General features: G+C 31.5%; 1 protein-coding gene across 3 annotated transcripts; it reads right to left on the bottom strand.

The window, feature by feature from the left end:
- Positions 1 to 1,197: 1,197 nt before the first annotated feature.
- On the bottom strand, positions 1,198 to 25,528 carry LOC148620363 (monocarboxylate transporter 9-like). 3 transcript variants are annotated; one of them, XM_088581187.1, is made up of 3 exons: positions 25,370 to 25,528; positions 14,297 to 16,283; positions 1,198 to 7,139 (listed from the first exon to the last, which is right to left on the bottom strand). In XM_088581187.1, the coding sequence occupies exons 2-3, from the start codon at positions 16,086 to 16,088 to the stop codon at positions 6,925 to 6,927; spliced, it is 2,007 nt and encodes a 668-aa protein (XP_088437313.1). In that variant the 5' UTR covers positions 16,089 to 16,283; positions 25,370 to 25,528; the 3' UTR covers positions 1,198 to 6,924. The 3 variants fall into 3 exon arrangements, with proteins under 3 accessions (XP_088437313.1, XP_088437315.1, XP_088437314.1); XM_088581189.1 differs by lacking the exon at positions 25,370 to 25,528 and adding an exon at positions 19,419 to 19,568; XM_088581188.1 differs by lacking the exon at positions 25,370 to 25,528 and adding an exon at positions 17,491 to 17,571.
- Positions 25,529 to 26,122: the final 594 nt, after the last annotated feature.

Here is a 26,122-nt window from a genome sequence, read left to right on the forward strand (position 1 = left end):
CTTTTTAATATATTTAATTTGGTAATGGAACACTTGAAAATGATTTTCTACAGTCTCCATCAATTGCACTTAAGAATTTTGGCAAAGGCTGTGGTGCTCTGCTAAGTGATGTCAATGATCAGTAAGCCTTTCTTCAGACTTTCAATTGCTGACAAGGAGACTTAAAATATATATAGTCTGGGAAAACATATGTTTAAAAACCATAAACTAATTAAGAACTGGACCTGAAAATTATCAAATGTATGGCACTTAAATAAGCTTCAGGGTTGTTTTTAAGCTTCATATAATATATAATTGAGGCAACATTCCCAAGATGTCCTAATTAAAATTGCCATGCAATTACCAGGGGTATACAAATGTATGCATTAGTTAAGTTTCTCACAAACATTCAAGTGCCTACACTTCATTATTCCTTAATTGGCCTGGTTTCTTTTCAAAAATCTGAATTTTAAGTTTTACTAAAAAAAACAATTTAATTAAAGCTAGTAGGGAGTAACCATTTGATTTTTGAAATTTGCATTAACTTAACTAAGGTAGCCATGATCACTTAATATGTTAGCATATACGAACATCTCAGAATGTGATGACTGTAATCGCTACACTGCTCCATCGGTTCAAATTGATACAGGGAAGATAAGTAAACTTATGGAAGGGTCTGAAAAAATTTGCATCGCAAATATATATATATATAATCATTGAACTTAATTAGTTTTATGCTGAAGAAGGATGTTCGTTATCTGAAATATTCAATGTAAATTTTACCATCATATTTTGATAATGTTAAACATATTTAGACGTTTATATATATACATTGTATAACATATATACATACATTGCTGAAATTGACTAAAATCAACAGGTATTAAGTATTTTTCAACTTAAAGAATAATAGGAGGTACACACCTTCAATATGTACATAAACACACTGCAATATTTGATTAATTTTGATTCAATACTTTTTTAATTATATATTACACTAAGTAACACCAGGGACATATACATGAGCATATATGCATCCCTGGTAACAGCAGGTACCCCTTACACATGATGGACAGACACTGAGTCAAGTGGCTACTATACCTGCTTCCACATTGGAGACACAGGTAAACAGCACCCCATTACAAACACACACACACAGCTATGCAGGCTTCTAGGCAAGTACTTAAACATGTTTTGGTAAGACATTAAAAAGAGACATTGTATGAATTAAGATTTATTTACACTTTAACAATATCAGACATTAACAATAAGTAACTAAGGGTAAAAAATGTAGGAAAATAAAAATAGTTTAACAGTAACTAAAACAATCATGTGTTTCAGGCCTATCTGACCTTAAACTACACTTAACAAAGTATTCACAATATAATTAAACATACATTATTCAAGCACAAGCAATGTTCCATTCAATTTGTAGGTAAAAATCTTGAAAAATCATTCAGCATTACCATATGCAAATTATATTACAGAGAACTGTACAAAACTTCTGACCTCATTGCAATGATATTTACAAGTTTTTCCAATGAACTTCATAATTGGTGTTCTAGCCTAGAACTTGATCACTGGTGTTTATAAAAAAAAGTTTTCTGGTTGTGTACCTATATAATGGAAATATTATGAGACAGGTGCTACCTGAAACTTCAGAGAAAATAAAATGATATATAATACAAATTTCAGGAACAGGTGAGACTTTATTATAACAGTACACCGGAGTGATATTTTGGATGCAAGTGTTCAAGCCTGAATAGCTTTCAACCATGATGATCTTGACCTTTAAATTCCAAATAAATTAAAAATACCATACAATGGTAAACATCAATGCATTTTAACTTTTCCTCAAGGACTGGAGCCACTGAAAGATATTATGAGTCTGAAATAGACTATGCTGAGACATATATGGATTTTATATTCTAATGGATGGTATTTACATTGAACATGGGGAGAAATGCTAAATTAGGGAAACACAACACAATACAATACCAAAACATCTTGAAGTACCATGTTCCTTAAATGTAAAACAAATCACATCAAACTTACAATAGGTACTTATGATTTAAAAATTAACAATCCCTGTGGATGGACCAAATGTAAGCTAGCTATTCTAGATCATTCAAAGTTCAGTAAATATCTCATATTTCAGGCCATTTTACATAAAATGTATATCAAACAGGGTGACAGACATTCCCATATAAAGGTCAGATTCAGATGGGTGTTCTGGGTTCAAAAGCCTCTTTATATGGAAAATGGTAAAATTTCTGGATCCACACCTGTACTTTTTTTTTTTTTTGCCCTAAAAATGTGGGCCTTATATACATGGAAAAGTTCCAATTATCTATTTTATTTGCGATGAAATGAGTATGATGAACCTCAAAAAGAGGAAAGACAAAGCCTAAAACCATGAAAAAACCTTTTGAAGGTCATCCAAGTTATGAGTTACGTAACAAAAATTCACTTAAGGATTTCGTCTTCAATTAACACAGTATGATCATTGATTCTTCCTTTTTTAATAGGGGTAGTCCATGAACTTGCAAGATATATACCTCTCTGAAGTAGAACTTGGGGGAGAACAAAAGGATTATCCTCACAGAAACATACATCGAGTATGCTCATCAACTGTCCCACAGTTAGTATAGAAGGTTCTACTTGTCAATTTAATTGAAAAAATGTGAAATGCAAAAACTGTTAATTTGATTACTAATAAATGAAATGTTGCAGTTTGATTGGGAACTTAGAAATTATCTTTAGTCTTATGGAATCTAATATCATCTTAAAATAGATAAAATACAGAAACTATCACAAGTCAAACAAAAATTATTCAAACAAAATCAGAAAGTAGATTTGATTATTTAAACATTTTTTAAACCAATATTTTAATATTTTCACCTAACATTGTAAGGTCGAATGCTGCTACAATTTCTCTACCATCTTTTTACTTTTAAACCGATTCAAAATTAGGGACCATAAAGTTTTCATTTTAAATCAAAGAGATTATTTGATCATTTTAATTTGATTTTTATAGATAAAATATACCTACATATGCAATAAAATAAATAAAAAAACAGATGAAGCAAACAATATTATTAGAAAAAATTAATAGTAAAAAATAAATGAATTTGAAAACTTAAAAATTATACAAATGATGAATGTATACATAATGTAAAAGTATTTTATGGGGTGAAAATGTTCAATTTACATATCTCCAGATAGTAGAAACAATGCAGGGATGAGATATCTTATAGCAGGAAATTTTCAAGGAATGCTTATTTTGACCTATTTGAGCAGACTATACTTTTAAGTGCCCAAATAAATTTTGCAACAAATTTACCGGTACTCAGGGCCGATGTACTTAGTGCTCTACTTAGCATATATGACGAAATTAGAAACATCCAAATTTTTTGTATAATTGTTTCCCAGAAAATCACATGAAAATCACAAAATTTTACACCCACTAAAATAACATGCTATACAATACGACCCAACAGTGAATTGAAAATCAACTGTATCAGAATTAAATATACAGTTAACTATAGAAACATGAAGGCAAAATCTGTAAATTCACAAATCTGTGGACAAATCACATCCATGAGAAAGGGAAATGTTTTGAGGGACTATTGAAGTGTACAGAATTCCACCAGCTTGTAAAAAAACAAAACGAATCAAAACAAGTGGAGATATAACATTACTTGAGGTCTTGAATGGTTCTTATCGATGCAGTATTTGAACAAAAATTCTGTGAAGAAGCAATTTTAAGCTCTTGCAAAATTATATAATTTCAAAACTGAAACAGTTCAAACTTTTTCCATGAAAAAAATGATTAACTGAGCAAAAACTTGAGGTTAAACAAATCAATAGCATGAACAAACATGAAGAATACAAATATATTTTTGATCATTATTTTTTTTCAGTTGAAATATTGATATGTAACCAGGTAGCCTTACACTGAAATATCTGAAATTTAAAAAGTCACATGGGTTTTTTAAACTTAAGTTCTAAAATAACAAATTTTATTTAACTATAAATTCACAGTAACGTGGTAAATTATCACCATATATTTTTGTAAGTTTTAAGACTACAAATCAAGCAGTAAATTTATATTTTGGTATTACTGCAGTTGTAAGCAAACAGTGGTCCTGAGACTTATCCTGTGACCTTATAAAACCACAGACTTCATCTTGCATTAATAAAATATCTAAGTACATCTTTTAAAACACATTCAATTAAGGACATGGAATGTGTGGAATTCTATAAATAAAAAATAGACATTTACATAATCAATAAACATACTAGTGAATGTCTACGTACAACACACACAATAAAACAAAATATAACAAACTTTTACTGGTCAAGAAGTAGTTCTCGCTGGCAAGTAATTCTCACCAAAAGATTCATCATCATCCCTTCCCCCCCAAAGAAAAAAGTTCTTGCCCTAATTTCCTGACCAAATATCCTATAGATTTCTGACATCATGTTCTCAAAATAGAACTGTCAAAAGTAAATTTTCATAAAAAATAAAATTTCATTGAGTAGATTTGCCAGAATTGCTTGTGTGACGAAAAAAAGCCAGATCTACTTTCTGACCGGTATATAACATATGATAACAGTATATGCATATATATGGCACCAAAGACATACAATTAAAATATGTTAAAATCATTAATACATGACATGTAAGTCCAAAGCAAAATGAGGAGATAATACTTTCAAAGTTTTTTTTAACTGGTTGAGATCACTAATTCTATCCACTAAGGTGTTATCTCCCTTTTAGAAATTCATACTTAGAACTATTCATAAAAATTATCTTTAAGTTCTATGGACACAAAAAGATGATAATGTCTACAAAGTTTATGCATCAAAAATGAAGATTCTTGAATCAGATTAGAATAATTTAATAAGGCAAAACAGTAACTCAATTTATTATATAGATAACAGTAAAAATAAATTCTGTAAATTCACTCTGAGATTTTCTCTGACCAATAACATTACAACACTAATATCAATTCACTGATCATTAAAAAAAAAATAAATAAAAAAATAATTTATGCTGAAAATAGTTCTAAATTAAGGAGAAAATCATTATAATAAACAGAATAGTCAATTCGGTTATCGTAAAATACAGGCAATAAAAATTCAATTACTCATGCAAAGACATTTGAAGATTTAACTGGCATATACAACTTGTTAAATCTGGGTTTTTTGGCACTCATTATCATATTTTGGTAATTTACTCCTTCAAATGAATTATCCTTTAAATCAAGTATAATTTCACATGCAAAATTATTTCAATGTAGAATGTCTTAAATAGCACATAGTACATGCAAACATGATTTTGTTATTGCAAACATCAGCATTGCCTACCACTGCACCAAATTTTTAAGAACTAGTTTTTCTCTGATAAACCAACATTGACCTAAAAGTAGTTTGCACAATGCAAGCAGTTATTTGCTTGTTTTATCCTTTTAAATTTCTACCTTTGCATTTCTGTCATAAAGAAATCTCTTTTAACCGCAATTAAGGCAGATCATACAAAATTTTTTTAGTAGTTAAATTTTCCTAGTTTTTGTGGAAGATTACATTGAAAGAAGATACTTTAGAATTTTAATGTAAAAAACCACTGGTCATCAATCTTTATTTCAAGAACATTAAGCCTTAATAAAGGTAATTTTTACAAGAATTCTGTAGGGAATTTTACTAGTTCACAAACTATAAAAGAGCTGGTAGATAAAATGTCTTCCAAATGTATATAAAGGACACTTAAATGACATTATTCTATATTTCAAAATTAAAATTGGGGGTCACCAAACTTTTTTCTTGTAGTATATGTACATGTCTAAACTGATTGTAGAATATACTGATAAATTTGTCGGACCAAGACAAAATTAGGCATTTTTTTTTTAAATAACTTTTCAAAGATCTGAATTTTTGGCTATACCCCAAGTGTTAGATAGAATTAAAACAATGATTTTCTACAGTGAAGATGATAACAATTAGTCATTTAATATCATTAAAAAGATATCCATAATTTTCTTAGCTGATTAATAGTATTTAACTGGTAAAAAAGATATACATTTGAATTACAAATAATTGTAGATTTTACAATTAATGATAGCAACAACATATACTTTGTGAGAAATGCCCTCTGGTAATACCGAGGCACCCAAAATTCAGTACATGTATTTAGACAAAATTTTGATAGAGTTATCAAAAAGATTCTGTTGCCGTTCAAGCCAAATTAAGTTCCACTATCAGCCAAAACTGTAGATAAAGCTTGGGTTAAATTAACAACTGGCTGTAACATGTCTATGCAGAGAAAACTGTTTTGAAAAATGAAACATGTGACAGATGGACAGATGGACGAAGGTACAAAAATAAAACAGAAAAATCTCTTCCTTTGGAGAATACAATAAACAGAACTGTGGAACAAGATCTTAGCACTATATAATGTCACTGTCAAAAAATATAAGCATTTCATAAGTTGAAGAATATTTAAATACATCAATGCTTTCTTATGTCTCTAAAACTGGAAAAAAACTATATTTTATAACAAATAAGTGATTCCAGGAGCAAACTTATCAATGTCATTCATTAGTCCGACAAAAACAATGTTTACTTAACATAAAATACGAAACATATCAAATAAGTTGAAATTACAACTAACACTAATACCAAAATAACAAGACAATAACAAAAATACCAAGAGGCTCCTAGAAGCCCTGAGAGTTTTAACCCAGTTCAACTTAATCTAATTTAGTACCATGATATTAAAACAAATAGCTACAGAAAGTTTGTACATGACCATTGGTCAATTTTACCAAAAGTCATAACTGATCATAAGTAATAACATCACAATGCTATAAAATTTTCATTATGATGTCACAACTGTTGACTAAATGTATGCTTATGGCTATAGGTAAAACAAACCACAAATTTCTATACAGCAACTTCTCTAGCAATAAATTTCACCCTTGTCAAATCATCATCTTGCATTTTTGAATCTTTCTCGATTTGTAAGCTACGGGATTCACAATGTCTTTTGATGGCTTTACAGATTGGTACAGCTATTACAATCAGCCCAGCACATATGATGAAAATACCACTGAAGTAAAATGTATTGTTGTATGATCCAGATCTGTCATGCAGGTAACCTGAAAACAGAAAAAAAGTACAAGTATATGTAAGAGTTATTGATATCTGTACATGTGCATGAATATTGAATGACATGCATGAATGTAACAGTAAATGAAATGGATTGCAGGTTATACTTGCTGGTAATACATTAATGCTAAACATGCAATGATCTTGAATAAAAAGTTCAATACCAGCTTTGAAACTGGCCTTAATCAGCTATGTGGATTGTCATTCTTCTAGATCTTTCTTCTATTCAAATTCTTAAGGTGTAGACAGGGTATTTCAGTTTAACATCACGTGACTTCGTAATTTCACGAGAATGGATCCAAGTATACCATTAAATGAATGAAAATTTGTCATTTACAAGGCATTGAGTCAAGTATTAAAAGACAAACATCTTTCTCTTGTAAAAATAATGTTAAAAAAGGACAAAATTTATGCTACATGAAAAAAATGTTAAGAAAGGAACTTACAAAGCACTTGAAGCAGTGGTGCTTGAAGCAACACACCTAATTTGAAATAAATCAATCAACTGGTAGCCAAGATTTTTATGATGAAAATTTGTCCATCCTTCCATAAAATAAAAAGTCCAAAAAAAACCCAGAAAGTTGATTAAAAAAATGCTTTCAGTATACAACCTGTAAAAATTCGTTATGGTGAATGTATTGTTGTGCCAAGTGGGCTACACAGACTGGAAACAGACATTGTATCTCACAATAAATAGAACCATCCAAAGATCGAATACTTACTAACATAAGTCCCCCGCTGCTGTAGAAAGAGTTGAATTACAAATGTTTGACACTTGTATAAATAGCAGATTCAAAACTTACATGCTTTCATAAGTTCATGTGGCAATTCAAGGTTAATGTATCTTAATGAATCAAATTAAATTAGATAAAATCCGCAAAAAAAGAACATGAAAAATAAACAAAGTCCCATAACTCCCATAAAAATTGTCGAATCAAAATAGCAGTTACATATGATCAACTACATATGGTGACAAACAATCCTACAAAATTTGGTCAAACTCTGTTCAGCGGTTTCTGAGGAGTTGCGTCCACAAAGTGTTCCTATTGCGAATAATGTGAAAAATGAACAAAGTCCCATGACTCCCAAAAAAATTGTCAAATCAAAATAGGGGTTAAGTATGGTGAACTACATATAGGGACAAACAATCTTACAAAATTTGGTCAAATTCTGTTCAGCCGTTTTTGAGGAGTTGCATCCACAAGCTTCAGACCCACAGACGGATGGACGGACACCAGCATTTCTATGTCCCCGCTCTGCATTGCAGCGGGGAACCAAAAAAAAAACAGGTTAGAATACCAGGAATTTATGATGCCTGTCTTGTCTGTGCAGCTCACTTCATGCAACAATGCAACAGACATCAATGGTCGAACTGAATTTTTACAGGTTGTATGCCTCCTCTATAGAAAGCCACACACCAATTAGGAGCCAAGATAATTGTGACAAAATTCAGACAGATGGATGTACATACATGTACAAGTTGATTCCAATATACCATCTACTCGTTGATCGCGGATGTAATTTAAAAAGAGTAGTGGACAATGATATTTTAAACAGACAAAGTTAAGAAAATATCCATAAAGAAACCAGATTTATATGATTTATTTTATCTTTACCATTGATTACATTTAAACTTACAAACTCACTTCATAGAAAACATGAATATTCAGTATAGATCTCAAGAGTTGAATCTGAATTCAACAGATTTTTTAAGTTTGTTTAATTGTATTTTTCAACCACTGTCCCAGGTTAGTGGGAGGGTTGAGCACTCACAAACACCTTTAACTCCACCAATTACATTATGTGCCTGTCCCAAGCCAAGAACTTACATGTATGTAAGCCACTGGTTGTAGTTTTTTTTTAATGTTCATTGTTATTGGTTAAGTTTTTTTTCTTTAGATTAGGTCAAAATATGCCTTTCATGAATAGTTTCACTTCATTTATTTTGGAGCCTTTTACAGCTTGTTTTATGGTATTGGTTTTCCTCATTATTGAAGACTGTGTGATGACCAGCAGAAGTTCAATTGTTTGTTGCTTGACTTTTAGTGGATGACTGTCTTATTGGCAATCATACCACATCTCCCATTTCTATATTTGTAATCTCTTATGGATGAATTTCAATTCAAGCTTTCCAACAGGAGGAGGCACCAGGCAACTTTCACCGCTTCACTTCAAAACAAAACAAAAATTTGCATGTGCAACCTACTGCCTGGGTCTTTCCCTTAACACCCTCTTAAATTTATAGACTATGTGTACATACATGTACATGCTACCATGATGTATCATAGTAATATATATTTAAAAGTTAAATGTAAAAATCGGAAGCTCAAAACAAGATTTAATCTAAAACAAAAATACCCACATATGACATGAATCATTGATCACTGTAAGGAGCTAATCCTTCCCTATTGGCAGATAACATAGTTAAACCTTATTTCAAAAATAACTGTCTTTCAACCTTCACCTGGTAACATTTGAATTATGTAGAACACCTAATTCATTGTTCTTTATACATGTACATCACATACAAGAGGAAATTATTTTTTTGCATACTGGTAACTTCAAATTGAAGATCTATATAAGGAAGGGATTTAATCAAGTTATACTTCTACCAAGTCCAGATAAAGAAATCAAACTTTATCTTAACAAAGAAAATCTTATATACATCATGTACATTGTAATGATGAATACTGGTATAGAGCTTCATTAAAGATCTGCTGAAGTCAAATCAAGATAATTTTAGTCAAGATGTTAAGAATGCCATTATTATGTTCCTGGAAATTATTAATGCATCTTGATACAGTATTTTACATAAATGTATGTTTCATTCCTTCACAAAACACTTTACTACAGCCATATTAGTGTAAAAATCAAATTTTAAAATAAATGTACAGATTTACCTGAACAGATTTTAGTTCAGAGAAGCAAATATGAGTAGTACAGTGTAAGCTAGCAATAATTTGTAACAAATTGGCAAATTTGAAAGAAAATTTTAATATTACTTGCTATTGGTGTTTGTATTTAGCTGGATCATGGCATTACCTATCTCAATTCATCTGAATTAAAAGAATCTACCAATTAAGTTTACTTGGCCTAACCTACCAATATCAAGTTTAGAAACAAAACCTGAAAGCACATTAGTTTTCCAAATCATTATTATGATTTTAGGAGTAAAAGGAAACCATTTATATACAATGTATACAGATTATCAATGAAAATTAATCAAATAACAAGTTTTTCAAATCATGACTATTGTTCACTATTATCTATACTTTTGACTCTATTTTGTCTAATTCCTAAAATAAAGATTTTTTTCCCTGTTCGATACATATTTACCAAGGTGAATTACATATCATACCATATCTAACATGATTAAAGACAATCTTTATTCTTTAAAAATGTAAGGAGTATGACTTCACAATTTCACATTTTGGACTACTGTAAACACATTAATTTTCATGTAACTTTCGCTAATTTTTGTGGATTATGTCAAGTGAACATATTTGCGGGTATCAATTTTCTCTGATTAAAAAACTAGAGGCTCAAGACAGCCTGAATTGCTCACCTGGTTAACCATTTGCTTATTTGAAAAACTTGAGAAATGAGACAGGCCAAGTTAAAATCAACTAAAATGTCAAATGCAAGAAATGCTTTTCATAGCATTTTCATGACCTGAACCAGAATTTTGCTAAAGGTAACAATTTTTAATTTTTTTCAAAAACTTGTCTTATGACCCCTAAGTTCCATTTTTAGTATAGGCAGCCATATCTACTCACAGATTAAAAATCACAACAGTCATTTTGAGCACAGTACAGTAAAGAACTATTATGCTTATTTTCATTCAATGATCTTATATGGTTTTAGAGAAGATTTTCAAAGTTGTACATGTGAAAAAAAAAACAAAACAACTGTTTCAGGGGTCATAACTCCTACATTAGTCAATGAATGGTTTTGAAAATTTCAGCACAGGTCCTTCCCATAATGCTGAACAATTTTACCCATGCCAGAAATTTGCTAAAGGCAACAGTTTTTGAGTTATTGCAAAAAACTGCCATTTGACCCCTATGTTCTATTTTTAGTAATGGTGGCCATGTTTTTTCATGAATCAACAATCCCATCTGTCAATTTGTGTGGGATACCCTAAGGAACATATATGTTAACTTTCATTAAATTCTGTGAGATTGATTTTGAGAATAAGATTTTCAAAGTTGCACATGCGAAAATACAAAAAAAAAAACTGTTTCAGGGGCCGTAACTCCTACATCAGTTGACCACTTGTTTTGAAAATTTTGGCATAGGTCAATCTCATGATCCTGAAAAATATTACCTAGACAGAAGTTTGCTAAAGGCAACAGTTTTTGAGTTATTTGCAAAAAACTGCAATCTGACCCCTAAGTTCTATTTTTAGTAACAGCAGTCATGTTTTTTCATGGAACAAAAATCCCAATACTCATTTTGTGAAGAACACCCTTAGGAACAATTATGCCAAGTTTAAAACCTGTCAGTCAAGTAGAAGTCAGAGGAGATTTTTTAAAATTTGTCCACGACAACGACGAAGACGATGGACGCCAGGTGATGGCATAAGCTCAATTGGACTTCGGTCAGGTGAACTAAAAAATTAATTATGAGCATTATATAATGGTCAAAATGAATTGTGTGGCTGCTAATAGTCAAAATTAGTATTAAATTATTTTTTGGCAGGCAAAAATTGTAAGTAACACTTCAATAAAATATGGTAACTTCTAAGCATAATTCTGCACGCAGCAAAAATTTACAGAAACAAATCATAAATTTTTGTAGCATTTTGCTACTTTGCCTGTGCTTAATTCTAACCCTGAGTAATATCTCATGAAATTTATCATGTGATACAAATAGTTGAGAGTTAAAAAAAACTACAAGTATCTCATTGAAACCCACTGCACTACAGTTGTATACATTGCACACCAGTATCTTCCACTACTTGACACCACATGTCTCCTGATGATACAAAATGTACATGTATGCAACTGTCTTACATGTGACACAAGTTATATCTAAACGTAAAATACAGGGTTTTCCCTTCAGGCTGCCGCGGCAAGGAAGATTAAAATATATAAAAGATATTTGGACTTGATATGACAAAAATGGCATCATTTTTTACACCAAATGGCAAACAATTTTAATTAAAAAACAATTTATTAATATTGGATTATTTTAGAGACTTAAGTTAATGACACCCATCATACGAAGACAAATTTAGCAGCTATTTATATTGTCTCCCACATTACAATCATGAGTAGCACTTGGATCAGCAATTTTTTTTATTTTTAGCACAAAACAAGACGATGCACACAATACACGTACTCAGTTAATTCTGTCAAACCTGGAAAGGGGAGACATTGTTCAAGTCATTATGCATGCAAAAGCAATATACTGAAGTTAAAGCATTCCCTCCAACAGAAGCTGAGAAATCTGTCACAAAAATAGCCATTATGCATCACCTTTAACAAGTTAAAAAGTTGTGCTATAAACATGTTGTAGATTAGCAGGGAATCTGAAAAGCTGAGGCAAGGTACAAGTCAATCACCATGCATTTTTTAAGCAATATACATGTACCAAATAACTATGTATTCCCTGGAAGATGAGAAAACTGTTAGTGTTTTCCATTACATGCATCACCAAACGTTAACAAATTACTAAGTACTATCAAACAGGGAGTAGCTAAGGGATGAACCTGGAAAGGGACGACACCTTTCAAGTCATCCTCCAAAAGCAATTACCGGTAACCAAATATCTAAGCAAGCCCTTAAATAGAAGATGAGAAATCTATTGCAGAAAATTGTAACAGACAGACTAGTGGACAAACGAACAAGACTATTCTGATATACTACTGAGTCTACTCTATTGAGTAGGCATAAAAAAAGATTTTGAATATGGATAACCTAAAAGTTTGACCTCAATATTGTACATGTTTTCTTTCTCACTCAAACTTCCATTCAATCAATCTGTCAAAGTTTCATTTAAATCCATTAAGGCATTATTAAGTAAACTAGAGTTGAATTGGGTGTAGTGCATAGGGCAGAGTAGCAATTCATCCTTCACTACAATTTTTCTTGATCCCCTTTATTCAACCACCCTCTTAAACGATGAAATAAAATAAAATAAAATTAGATATTTTCCATTGCCTTACCATTTCCTTCCTCCCTCCCTCTACCATATAAAATTACCAGTAGTATCATGTGAAACCAATGTTTCCTTTTTTAAATAGTGATCATGACTTTTTCCAGCTTTTGAGTTAATGACTTCAAAATCAATGGAAGATAGCATTCTTCCTTGTCACTCAATCTTCAATCCCATCAGGAAAAACTTGTAGAGGAAACAAATCATCATTGAAAGGGAAGCAAATTTTGAAAGTCCAAGCTTACGTGAAAAGTGATAAATATAAATTGCACATGCAACTCAATCATAATGTTTTGTCCTTTCTACAAAAACAGTAGACAAAATAAATTAGAATTTTTTTTACTTTTCTCTGAAACAATGAAATGTGGGTTGAATAACAACTTAAAAGTTAAGGAATGTAATTTCTTTCAATCACATTGATAAACCAGAAAAAACGGGGCAATGCTCACAATTAAACCTATAACCACTTCACCATTTAGTAACATGTATATGTTACAGGGCAAATTAGAATCCAGTAGGATCCAGATTCCTCCTAAGAAAAAGTGGAATTCTAATTTCTCCTAGGAGAAATTGGAATTCCAATATGCCCTGGATTTTAACACAGCAGACACCTACAATGTTTCCGGAAATTTGGTGCTGTAGTTTCCAAGGAAATTGTGATGGACAGACAGATGGATGGACAGAGAGACATACAAACAATACGTTTTCCCATCAAAGTTAGGAGACACATAATGAATTTTTGCAATATATACCTGAGAGATGCAAAATGGAATAGTTAAAATTAAAATTCAACATTGGAGAGGCCTTGAAATATTAAAAGGCACTTTCTTGGTGATTCTTAATTACCAGGTACATGTTATATAAGAAACTTAGGCTACAAGACATTGCATTTGGCCTTCTGAACATTGAGAATCACAGTTTTCTTTAGGACACATACAAAACAATTAGTCATTTAATGGTACCTAAACCCAGTAAAGTTTAAACTCACCAGCAACAGGAGGTCCCACCATATTGGCAATACCTTGTAACAACATGGTAAGTCCATAAGCATTGGTCAGCTTGTCAATACCCAGAAATTCCACTAAAATCAGTGTTGACAGGACATAATTAGCACTGATGAAAAACCCAAAGGCCCCACATAGAACAGCCATCATTTCAAAAGATGTGAATAGTGGATATAAAATCATGGTTATCCCAGTGATACTGATTGACAGGCCATATAAAAGAGGCAAGTTCACGTTCTTATCTCCAATTATTCCATAAATTATCTGTCCAACTGTGTTGACTACTCCAATGATGGACAAAAGGTATGAAGCTTTCTCTTCGTGGATACCCAACTCTTTTGCTTGATCGATGGCAAAAACATAGGGAACATCATACCAAAAATACAAAATGAAATTTGAAAATGCAAACAATAAAAACAACGGACTCTTGACTATTTTTGGATCAAACATTGTTTTGAAGAACTTCTTCATGTGTTTAGATATTCTAAGAAGTCTAGGGACAGGACAACATTCGTCTTCATCATCAGAGCTGTCATCATCAAATGATCCTCTGTATAATTCTGGACAGCTTGTAGAATTGAAGTGAAGTGATGAAATCTTCATGAGATTTCCGCGATAGAACAGATCTTTTCTGTAGAGTGGGAGATACTGAGAAGTTCGTTGTTTTGGAGGATTCTTGTTTTTCATAGATTTTGGATTTTTATGGACGGCATTATCTTCAATGATTATGATATTGTCATTACTAGTCACCGTGAGATAGTCCTGGACGGGATTTACAGTTACATTAACTTCAGATGAAACTCTTGAACGAAAATAATTCTTCAGTATCTCTTCTGCTTTTTCACTGTTCTGACACACCTCCTCAAAGATTTCTTTGGGTATTTTACTCTTCTTTTCATTGAGAAATGTTGGCAAAATTACCTGTGAATGACTTAACTGCTCAAAGTTACATTCCGAATCATCATCTGAATCACTTGAAGAAGTACTGGATTCGCTTGTTTTTCGGCTCCTACGACCATGATCAGGTAAACTGGCTTTAGATCTTGACCTAGATATTTTTTCAAAATGCTCGAAGTTTCTTTGCCATTCTTGTTCTGGTGTAAACTCTAGTGGTCTGAGAAGTGCACCACAAACTACCAAGTTCAAGGTTATTCCACTTAAAATAATAAGTGAACCTCTCCAAGTGTATTTCTCAATAAGGAACTCAAATAATGGAGCAAATACAAATGTTCCAATTCCTGATCCACAAACAGCTAGTCCAGTGGCAAGTGCTCTCTTTTCTTGAAAATAAAATGCTACCATGACAAGGGATGTCACATATCCCATGGACATTCCAGTTCCTGCTATGATTCCAAACAAGAAGCATAACATTGCTATAGAATTCGCAAAAGCACTTGCAAATACTCCAACACTGGTCAATATGCCACCAAATATCAATGCCTTCCGACATCCATACTTTGTAGCCAAGGCCCCAGCCAATGGTCCAGCTATCATCGGCACACCAAAAAATAGAGATGGTATCCATGAAGTTACACTTTTACTCTCATCAAAAACTTCTAACAATTCTGTATACAGAACACCGCAAGAAAATGCAAATCCATCACTTATCAAGTTAGTTAAAAAAGCACTTAATACAATGACCCAACCAAATCCTCCATCAGGGGATGGTGGCATAGAGATGGTTGATTCACTGGAAACACTTCCATCTGATGATGATGATGATGATGAATCAGAAAGATGTTGCTTTTTGTCATTTTTTTCACATTTTTCTGCCATTGTTTATCACTGATATGAGCTAAGATCCAACGTTTATATAAATTATTGCTTGAGAAGAATTCGGCTAAGTAAATACAGAATATATCTGAGAGGCAAAGTTTAGTCATTGGCCTACACAAATGTAGTTTGCTTCTGACGCTGAGCTGAAGATTCAGATGGTGACTAGCTGTGGACTTCATCAGTAGTGGGAATACTCTAAAATATATATATACACAAAATTTATAAGGAGCTAGCTCCTAATGAGGCATTTTATATTGATATGTTATTTATATATTTGCAAAAAAAATATGGGTCAAGCAAGTACAAAATACAAAACGCAATAAAGTAAACAAAGAAGACAACACTGTACACCTAGATTTAGTGGAGAATTCTTGACCGACATGGACCTCATACACACAATTCTATAGATTGTTTAGCAATGTCGCCTATTTCATGAAAAAATTTAATATTAGGTATCAAGATGTGTTTTTAGTTGATAAGATTTATGGTATGAAATAGAAAGTGTAAAATTATTTAATTTCAAAGTACATCTGTACTCATTTTTTAAGAACAGCTGATGATACATGTTCCATGAAAACTGATTTATTCAACAGGTCATAGTTTTCCTTTCCTCGTTTGTCTACCCCAGACTTAACTCTTTATGAGCAACTCAGTGGGTGTTTCTAGAAAAGCAGAGGACGCTTACCCTACCGGTGCACCTGGTCCATGCTCCTAGTTTTTAGTGGACTCCGAGTTGCTTATTTACTTTTGTTACTTTATATGTACGATTTTAGTTACTTTATGTTCTTTGTTGTGTATGTCTGTTTTCCATGTCTGGTCTTTGTCCCTGGAATACATTCTTTTGATTACCGCTATAACCTTGGTTCCCTTGATTACTCTTTCCATCAGTGCAACTTTGCAAAAACAGAGAAATCTTGGAATAAAAAGTTTAGGTAGGAACAGATGGCCCCTTGAAGGGATTTATATTTTAATTAGATGTTCAGTTTTAGTTAAAGGTGTATTAACTTTAAATAGTAAACAAGGCCTATACATCAAAGACAAGGAGAAGTTTTAGTAAATTATGTTAGAAAAGTAACAATATTGGCAATCTATTACAAAAACTTCTCAGTGTCAAAGACAAATTGGAGAAGTGTCTGAGCAAAAACAAGGAGAAGTTTTCGCTCATTTCACCCTCTAAATTAGGCCCTGAGTAACATGATTTAGAAAAAACACAGCTTTTTAGGCTATCCTCCCAAATCATACTTATAGTGCAATCAAATTAAAATTAGTTTCAGTTAGCATAGTGCTTAAAATTATAGCATATCATATTTCTGTTCTATCATAGTCTTTCAATCATAGTGTTACCTAAAGTTATTTACAAATACATATTTATTTTACACATTCAAAGATTAAATATGCTTACCTTGAAAACATGTACGTTTAAACATTTTTCTTACAATAACAATTTCAGACTTGGACAGATAAATATATAAAGTTATTTTTATGATAAAAAGGAAGTTCAATGCTCTTAGTTTTAATATTAATTTCATGGGTCAATATCTTATTTCTATGTGAGAGGCTAAATTTAAATTTCAAGAACAACATTGGTTTTGGATGATGAAGTAAAAATTGGCTTCTTCAATAATAACAAAATAAGAATACCAATCTGAAGTCTATTCTCACCATAAATATGCCTCAAGTCAATTAAAACATTAGAGGGGAGATAAAAAATAAATGATACAAATTAAAACATTAAACTTCTTTCTTTGAAACAAAGAATTAACCTTACTTTTGAAGATAATCAACCCACTTCATACTTGCTTCTTGTGAGTCCTAAAGGAGGTCTTTGACTTCATAATATTTTTCATCAAAATAAAATAAATCATTCTAAAGTTTGACAGAGGAAACCACAAACCTCAAGGAATGCCAAGACATCAAGGCTTCAATAGAAGAATTAATCCCACACAAAGTTAAGTTTTGTTTAAAATGGAGAGAATGTTTTTTTTTAAAAAAAATGAAGTACATGTACAATGTACATGTTGTCTCATAGGTAAGTAAAAGTAGCTCATTGTTTTGGTACAGAATAGAAGCAGGAAATAAATATCAATTTATTATTTAATGGTTTTATTGAAATGCTTATTTGATCAAATAGTACTGAAGGCCAAAACCTCCAAAATCAAAAATCATTAGTCCATCTGTATTTTGACCAGGTATAAAAAATTTATGATTTTGACTCATTATTTAATACTGAATTCACATAAAACTCTCCTGAACACCAAAGATTATAAGCCTAAGGCTGACAGTACTGACAATGACAGAGCTATACCATGCTATGGCTGCACATCATAAAGGGATGGGGGCCATGGGTGGCAGTCCTGCCAGGGCAAACCATTGCATCTGCCTACCGTTACGTCATAATTGGTGAGTTAGTTTTTGTGCATTGATGTTTATTTAAGCAAAGGAAAGGGTGTAAATTAATTAATTTTACAGGGTATAAAATGAAAAAAATAAAACATGAAGTCGTACACATTGTTATGTGAAGTATACCCCTTTCATAAAGCAATTTGATATAGAACAGTAAAAAAAAATTGCTTACAATGTATGCTTCATCTACATATGACCACAAACCGATTTGAAAATTAATCCATCAAGCAGTGTCAGAAACTTAATTTTTGGTCAACATAGCCCATCATAATTTGATGTAGACAGCACTGTACATTTCAAAGGAAATTGAGCCAATTTCATGATAGATCTGCTTGAATTTTTGCGGACTCGGTCCATAGGTCTACTGCCAATTTCTTTCTCTGATCAAGTGAGAGCCAAAAGTTTTGTGACAAATGTTTTCTCTATCATTCCATACAGTGAAAAAAGTCCCAAGAAAAAGGATGTTGATATCACAAAGCACCCAACGTAAAGCCCATCTATATAATTTTTAACTGCACCTCAAATTTGGAATCAATCAGATCCATCCATGCAGGCAGGATTAATAGCCTCAGAATTAGGAAGGCCAGACAGAATGATGGAAGGAGTAACGGGTGGATGGACAACATGATTCCAATATACCACACATTGGTTGAGTAAGGGTACAATGAAAAAGGTCAGTTGCATCATATGAAAAGTAAGTTGGAGTTTTAAAATGATTTTAACTTACCCATACTGAGTCTAAATGCATGTATTTGGTTCATGGTAATGATTAAAATTTAAATTCAACTAATATTAGTAGCCATGCATCATTAGATATGGGTTATCTTTTGAAACATTTCAAAAGTTTGTTTTTTGTTTTTTATTTTACAAAATCAAAAATAGTTCCAGTTTCAAAGAGTAATAATTTCGTTAAATTAATTTAAGTACCTGTCCATATAAATTTCAGGCATTGCCTAATGTAGAAGTAATTCATGGTGTAGAAAAAAAACATCAAACAAACGATGATTTTTCGCTCTACATATACTATACTTTTGTGTGACAATATCCTTTTGTATTCAGATCTGTACCGCTGAGAAAACTATACATTGATCTCCCTGTAAAATTGACAAAATCAAACGGAATCAAGAACAGTAACTCTTGCAAAGTGCCAATTTCATACACAATCAACCATTGTATATTTTTTTTCTCAAAAATGCAAGAACCAAAAGAAAAACTAAGTCATAAACCAGTTTTGTGGTATGTAACCATTACAGTTAAAAATAAAAATAAATTTGGTAGGTTTTTGACATGCATACATCACCTCCTGCCTGATTTTTATAAAGACGGGTGCTTATTTGTTAATGCCTATTAATAGGAGTAATAAAGGCCTTCATCACAAAACTCAAAAGACCCCCAGTGCAGAAGATATGTTTTCTTCATGAATCCATTTAGTTTAAAGTTACAATATTATCAGGAATTACATACTAATTTAATTAATGAGCTTAAATTTGTTTATAAATCACTGCTACAAATAATCTCTATGGTTATTAACAATGGCTATTACAGTTGAGTGCTTTTTGGGTAACATGAGCACTTAAAACATACATACAATATACATGTTTCATGTTTGCATTTATGTTCAGCTCAGGAAAGATTGAATGTAAAACTTACATTGTACAGACCTACCTTTAGCCCTACTAAACTTAATTATCATGGGAAAAATGTATATGGTGAAATGCAACAAATGAAGCAGCTTGTAAACTTATTCCAAAATAGTAAAAACTTTCAGAGATCACCAAAATGTCCTCAACAAGTGTAAACACAAGCAATTTACGTACATGCTGCCTTGCAAGTGTTAGGTTTACATATAGGTGTATATAAAATGCTCTGAAACTGATACATGAAAGAGGACATAGATGTCTGGTTTTGTCATATTAAATGCCATTCTACGCTAGAAAAACTATGAGCAAAGCTTCCCCGATCCCCAACCAATTACTATTTGGTTAAAATATTGACAAGTTAGTGTCACTTCAGTCAAAAATTGAATCCCATAATCTATCATTCCTATATCATAAATGCTAAGTAGTTGAAAAAAAACTGTAAAAATCATAACGAGACACCAAGATCCTATACCTCTCACCAAAGGGAATAATAAATATTTTAATATTTGAATAATTATTTATTGAATAGTACATTACATTTTTTTACAATAAAAATTTATAACAAATAACACTTTATAAAAAAATTTCAATGCCCATTGTGCCCCCTCGTTCCGGTTCCTTGATCTTTCTACCCTAAATTACACTATCACACTGTTCTTCCTGTGAAAAGTGCTTATACAGGAATAGTGCAACCCTTATGGACTACACAAATATAATTTTATACAATTCTACAATGGCCTGGGAGTTCATTGACTATCAATCTTACATAAAATTAAAAAGAAATCATAATTATAAATTGGAGGGAAATATTAATATATGAAAAATAAACTGAAAAAATGAAAATAGCCAATACTTTCCTGAAATGTTCCATGCATTTCATAGTGAAAAATGGTGGGTTAATAAAGCCAGAATGTATGTCTAACCCTAATCACTCTTATCAATCCTAAGTATTAAAATATGAAAAAAAACTAGTGCTTATGACTTAATTAGTTAAAACTTAAAAAAAAAACAAAAACAAAAACACATTAAACTCTTTGATAAAACATTATAAAAAGGTAACAATTTAAACAACCATAGTTTTATGAATATAAATTATTTACTGATTCAAAATTCAAATACTATATGTTGAATTTTTACATATACCTGTACATTTACAACACATCAGTACAAATATTGAACTTTCCTTGCTTGATCAATATTTCAAGTATTGTGCAACAGTCATAATGATTTTCTTCATAATATGCCTTAAACATGTGACAATTTATTTAAGTGCATGACAGATAGCATTAATAAAGTTGTCATTTCAGAATGAGGACAAAATAAACATGTGTCCTTACCACTTGCAGTAAAAGTTGCCATCCCTTTATCAAAATTTTATAATCTGGTTTACATTGTTATCTTTCATTTGCATTACTTACCTGCTTACCATCAGACCTATAAAGATCACTGACTGGGTAAAAAACTTCTGCAACCTTTTAGTTGACTTCAAAAATCAGCGAGGGTGGGATTTTAATTTAACTAGTGTAAATCAAAGCTAACAGGTCAACTACCAGTATGTTAGAGTTGAAGAAACCTAAAGCTCATAGAGGCAGACCCAGTCAATAACCAGGGTGGGAAACTCCCTCAAATTCTAGCCAGTCCTGAATATAATTTTTCAGTATATTTACTATATGGCTACATGAATTTTTGCTAAAATAAGCCAGCCCTGCCAAAAAATAGCCAGTTTTAGGCTAGCAGGCAGGTTACTATTTCTTACTCTGCAATAACCCACAAGTTGGCAAAGTTTTATTATTGTATGAAATCTGAATTTTTTTCACATATATTCTATCCCTAAAATTAAATGCCTCACTTAAACTTATCTATTTATGACCCCCCCAATATCAAACCTGAAATTATGAATTGATTCTGCCCCTGCTTAGGTTTTGATCAATTATAGAGAAAAGAAGCAATACTAGATGTATTAGGCCAAACAAAATTAGAAAAAAAAATGGGTAAGAAAAGAAAATAGGTAAATTGGTTGGGATTTTATTTTATTTCATTACCATACTTATTTTTTCTCAAATTTCATAGAAAACAACTTCAAAAACATCCTATCAACCACCTGACTACCATCTGAAAAATATTGGGTTGTTTGGTGATACTTTTTGTTGTTCATTCCCTCGAAAGTAAGTCAGTCGGATGTCCAGGCACAAGTCAGTTGGGTAACAGGAAACAGAGGTATAATTTTATTTGGCCTTACTATAGAAAGTTGTTATGGTGATCACAGATGCATTAGCATATGAAATGATTCAAAATTCAAATCTTTATTGCCATATAAAAAACTAAGTCTTGTGACAAAACAGTTAAAATTAACATTGTTAGCAAAAAGTATTAATTTTTCATATACGTGGAAGAAAATATTTAAGAATCCCCTACCCTCAGTGCTAATGACTTTAATGAAGGAACCTAACCTATTTACTTGTGGTGGAATTCATGGATTTAAGAAGCTGTCCATGTCAAAATCAGGAAGAACCAAAGATATGAGTGGCACAGGGTAAAATTTATTCCCCTGATTTTTTTGTTCCAATGTAGTGTATATACCATATGAACATAAAAAAGTAAAAAAAAATGTTTTGAATCAATAATGGATGGTTCAGAAAATGATTTTATAGTACCCTAAAAAAGCAACCAATTTTGGTCTCACTAACCACTTCTGGGTCAAATGGCCACCCCTCTATGCAGTACCAAAAACACTGAACCTAGAAATATGCATTGTAAGTGCATTATGTGTGTATTCTGATCAAAAGTAGTCAAAATAAAGCTGAGAATGTATACTCAAAATCATACTGGTAATTTACTACTAAAGTGTATGAATATTGTTTACATGTGTGTATAATTTGCCTCTGTGTTGTCAGTTAGCAGAAAAGGTAAAAAATGTTGATTTTCAGTATTATTCATTCAAGTAAATTTTGTGAAGAACTTCTACGGTCATCGTACCATTAGAATAATGATTTTGAAAGCCTTCTTTTCCAAGCTTTGCAATGGTATGCAACTTTAATGTGTCATTTGTCCTGGGAATTCACAGTGAAACAATGAAAATTACTTGTTTAACATGTAAAGTAATGGAACCATTAATGAGAAGTGGTTAGTGAGACCATTGTTCAAATTAAGGAGTTGTCTCCCATTTTTCAATGAATTTCAATGCTGTCTATGTAATTTATTTCTCTTCAACCGGTGCAGTTAATAAAAAATCAACCCTCAACTTTGAAAAAAGGTACATTTTTGAAATGAAATAGGTGAACATTTTTTTAAAACATAATTTGTCATGTGACACCCATTGCCTGGTTCTTGCTTGGACACCCTCTTTAATATACAACTCCTTTTATCCTGAATTAACATTTTCCAAAATTCTTTGTTGTGTTATAGAATTATTATTTTTTTCTGTTCTGGAAACTGTGTGAATATCTGCAGATACCCCACATTTCAAGTTTCTAAAGACAAATGATCTAATTCCCTGAAAGATAATGCAATTTGTGAATTTGTATGAACAGAAAAATGAGTTTACAATGAACTTTTCGACTATTCATACAAAAATTTATATTTTCAAATTATTTTCCAGACTTTAGAAGTATATATACTAACTGCATGTAGCTTCTAGCAAATTGATTAAGTTTCATAACTTGATAATTAAGACAGTCTTTATACACATGTGTAGACTATTGTTCTGGATTTAACAAAAAAAAAAAATGCAAGAGTGAAATAATGTCTAGTGATGACATATCACTTTAGAACCATGAGTATTCTCAGGAATGGTCACTTTAAAATAAGTTGTTTGTGAAATCATTCACCAGCCAAAATCAGAGATTATCAAGTTTAAAAAAAAATTGTCCAAGCATTTTAATATATAATAGCACTTTTAAATTATACATAAATTGAATAAAGGTACAGTTATTGATGTAATCATACCAAGTGAAATTGACTGAAACAAGTTTTTAATATATTGTTCATACTTCAAGCTTCACTGGGTACAAACTCATGAAGTACATCAACTAATTCCTACAGAACATTTGTGAATACACATTCATGTACAATCAGCAATAAACAGAAGTTCGGTAGAGCTTGTGTTACCCATGCTAAGGTTTATAACCATTTGAAAAATATGAGCTTTAATTATCACAAGGTAGGCTAATAGGTAACAAAAGCCTGATTTATTTCAAGCTGAAAAAAACTGTTGAAACTTAGTTCCTGACTTGTGTAGGTGCATGAGAACCTGAACCCTGTTCACATACATGTATGGACTCAAACCCATACTGGTGTCACCCAACCTAATACTGTGACAGTACGTAAAATTGTCGACACCTATTTTCGTGGATTATGGAAGATACAAAAATAGTAAATATGTGGGTTCTTGAATTTGTGGTTTTAAGTTGTTTTTTCAGTACATACATTAATATAAATGTTCCTTTTGTAAACCATGAAAATTGTTACCTCACGAATAATAGTACTATCACAGTATTACAAATACTAGTCCAATTTCCTAATATTGCAATTTGTCATAAGGACTTTTCTTTTACTGTTTTAGACTATTCCATTAGACTACATGTGTATGTATGTATATATATATATATGTGTGTGTGTGTGTGTGTGTGTGTGTATATATATATACACACACACACACACACACACATATATACTGCCTAGATTTTATAAGCTTGCACAATAAACAATATGCACATGGAAAACTTATGTTATTTTTCAATAGACAAAATTTTTATTATTGCCAAGTTTTAAATATGACACTGCATACAGGCAGTTCTTCTTTAATGAAAGAAACCAATGACATATTATTTTTTTTATATCTTAATTCATTCTTCAATAAAAGAACTTTAAATATAAACAAAATAACACATATCAACTAGCTGTTTAAAAATCTAAAGTAAACAGAAAATATACAAAAGGAGAAGAAATATTAATAGTTTGGATATAAATAGAGAAAAAAAGGGGACTATTTATAAATAAACAAAGAAGCAGAAACTGACAAACCAAAGCTCCACGTATCTAAATAAACAGTTTAGATCTACTATAATATATCAATTAATTTCATTTGACACACATAATTACAAAGACGAGTACTGACAATACAAAGTATGAACGATAATAATCAGCTGATCTACCAAAACAGTCAACAGAATTGAGTTCCGTCAAAAATTTTGGAATTTTGCCGGTTGACATGATTAATTCAAATCATAACATGCTTACCCCATATCACGAATTAAAAACGATCACATTAAAGTATATTTTCAGCATAAAAGCCTACACTTGGGCTGCAAGAAAAATATTTACTGTACAGTCTCCGTAATTGCAAGATGCTGACCTTGACGACCTTGCGTAATTTTTGAGTTATGTCCCTTCACATCTATGTAGTATAGTCTTCCCGCGGAAAATGTTGAAAATAGTAGATACCGTTCGATGACTCAAAAGTACATATGTAATAATATCTATATCTTCTTAAGCGTTTATAAAATTCTTACAATAATGACAGACACAGGCACTTTCGTCCATCCCATTTTTTCGAGGATTATTTCGTTAATTTGATTAAAAATCGTATTTTTGTTAGCTTCTTACCCTTTATTATAAAATATCAAACCACATCTAATAAAAAATCAACTAGATATCATATTTCTGACGAATCCATCAGACATAAATACTGGTTCTCGAGAAAAAGGGGGTGGTTGAAACCATCTGTGCTCTAAGTGCCTGTGCCTTAAATATTTCTTCTCAAGTACCCTATCATTTTCCAACACGGGTTGTCATTATTGTAGATTGTAGATTGTAGTCAGTCAAGTAGAATAGTATGTATTAGCAAGGAGATAAATATAGTCTACAGAAAAAACCTTGGTATAAGTCGATATCGATAACAAATATCTTACCACAAAATGTCTAGGGTTCTTAGATTTTCCCATAACTAATTAAATACATGTAGTCTTTAGTAGTCTACTGTAAAAATCCTTG

Source organism: Perna viridis, chromosome 4 (genome assembly GCF_037379345.1).
Source record: "Perna viridis isolate PV_CMFRI_1.1 ecotype Kerala chromosome 4, ASM3737934v1, whole genome shotgun sequence".
NCBI classification, from domain to species: domain Eukaryota; kingdom Metazoa; phylum Mollusca; class Bivalvia; order Mytilida; family Mytilidae; genus Perna; species Perna viridis.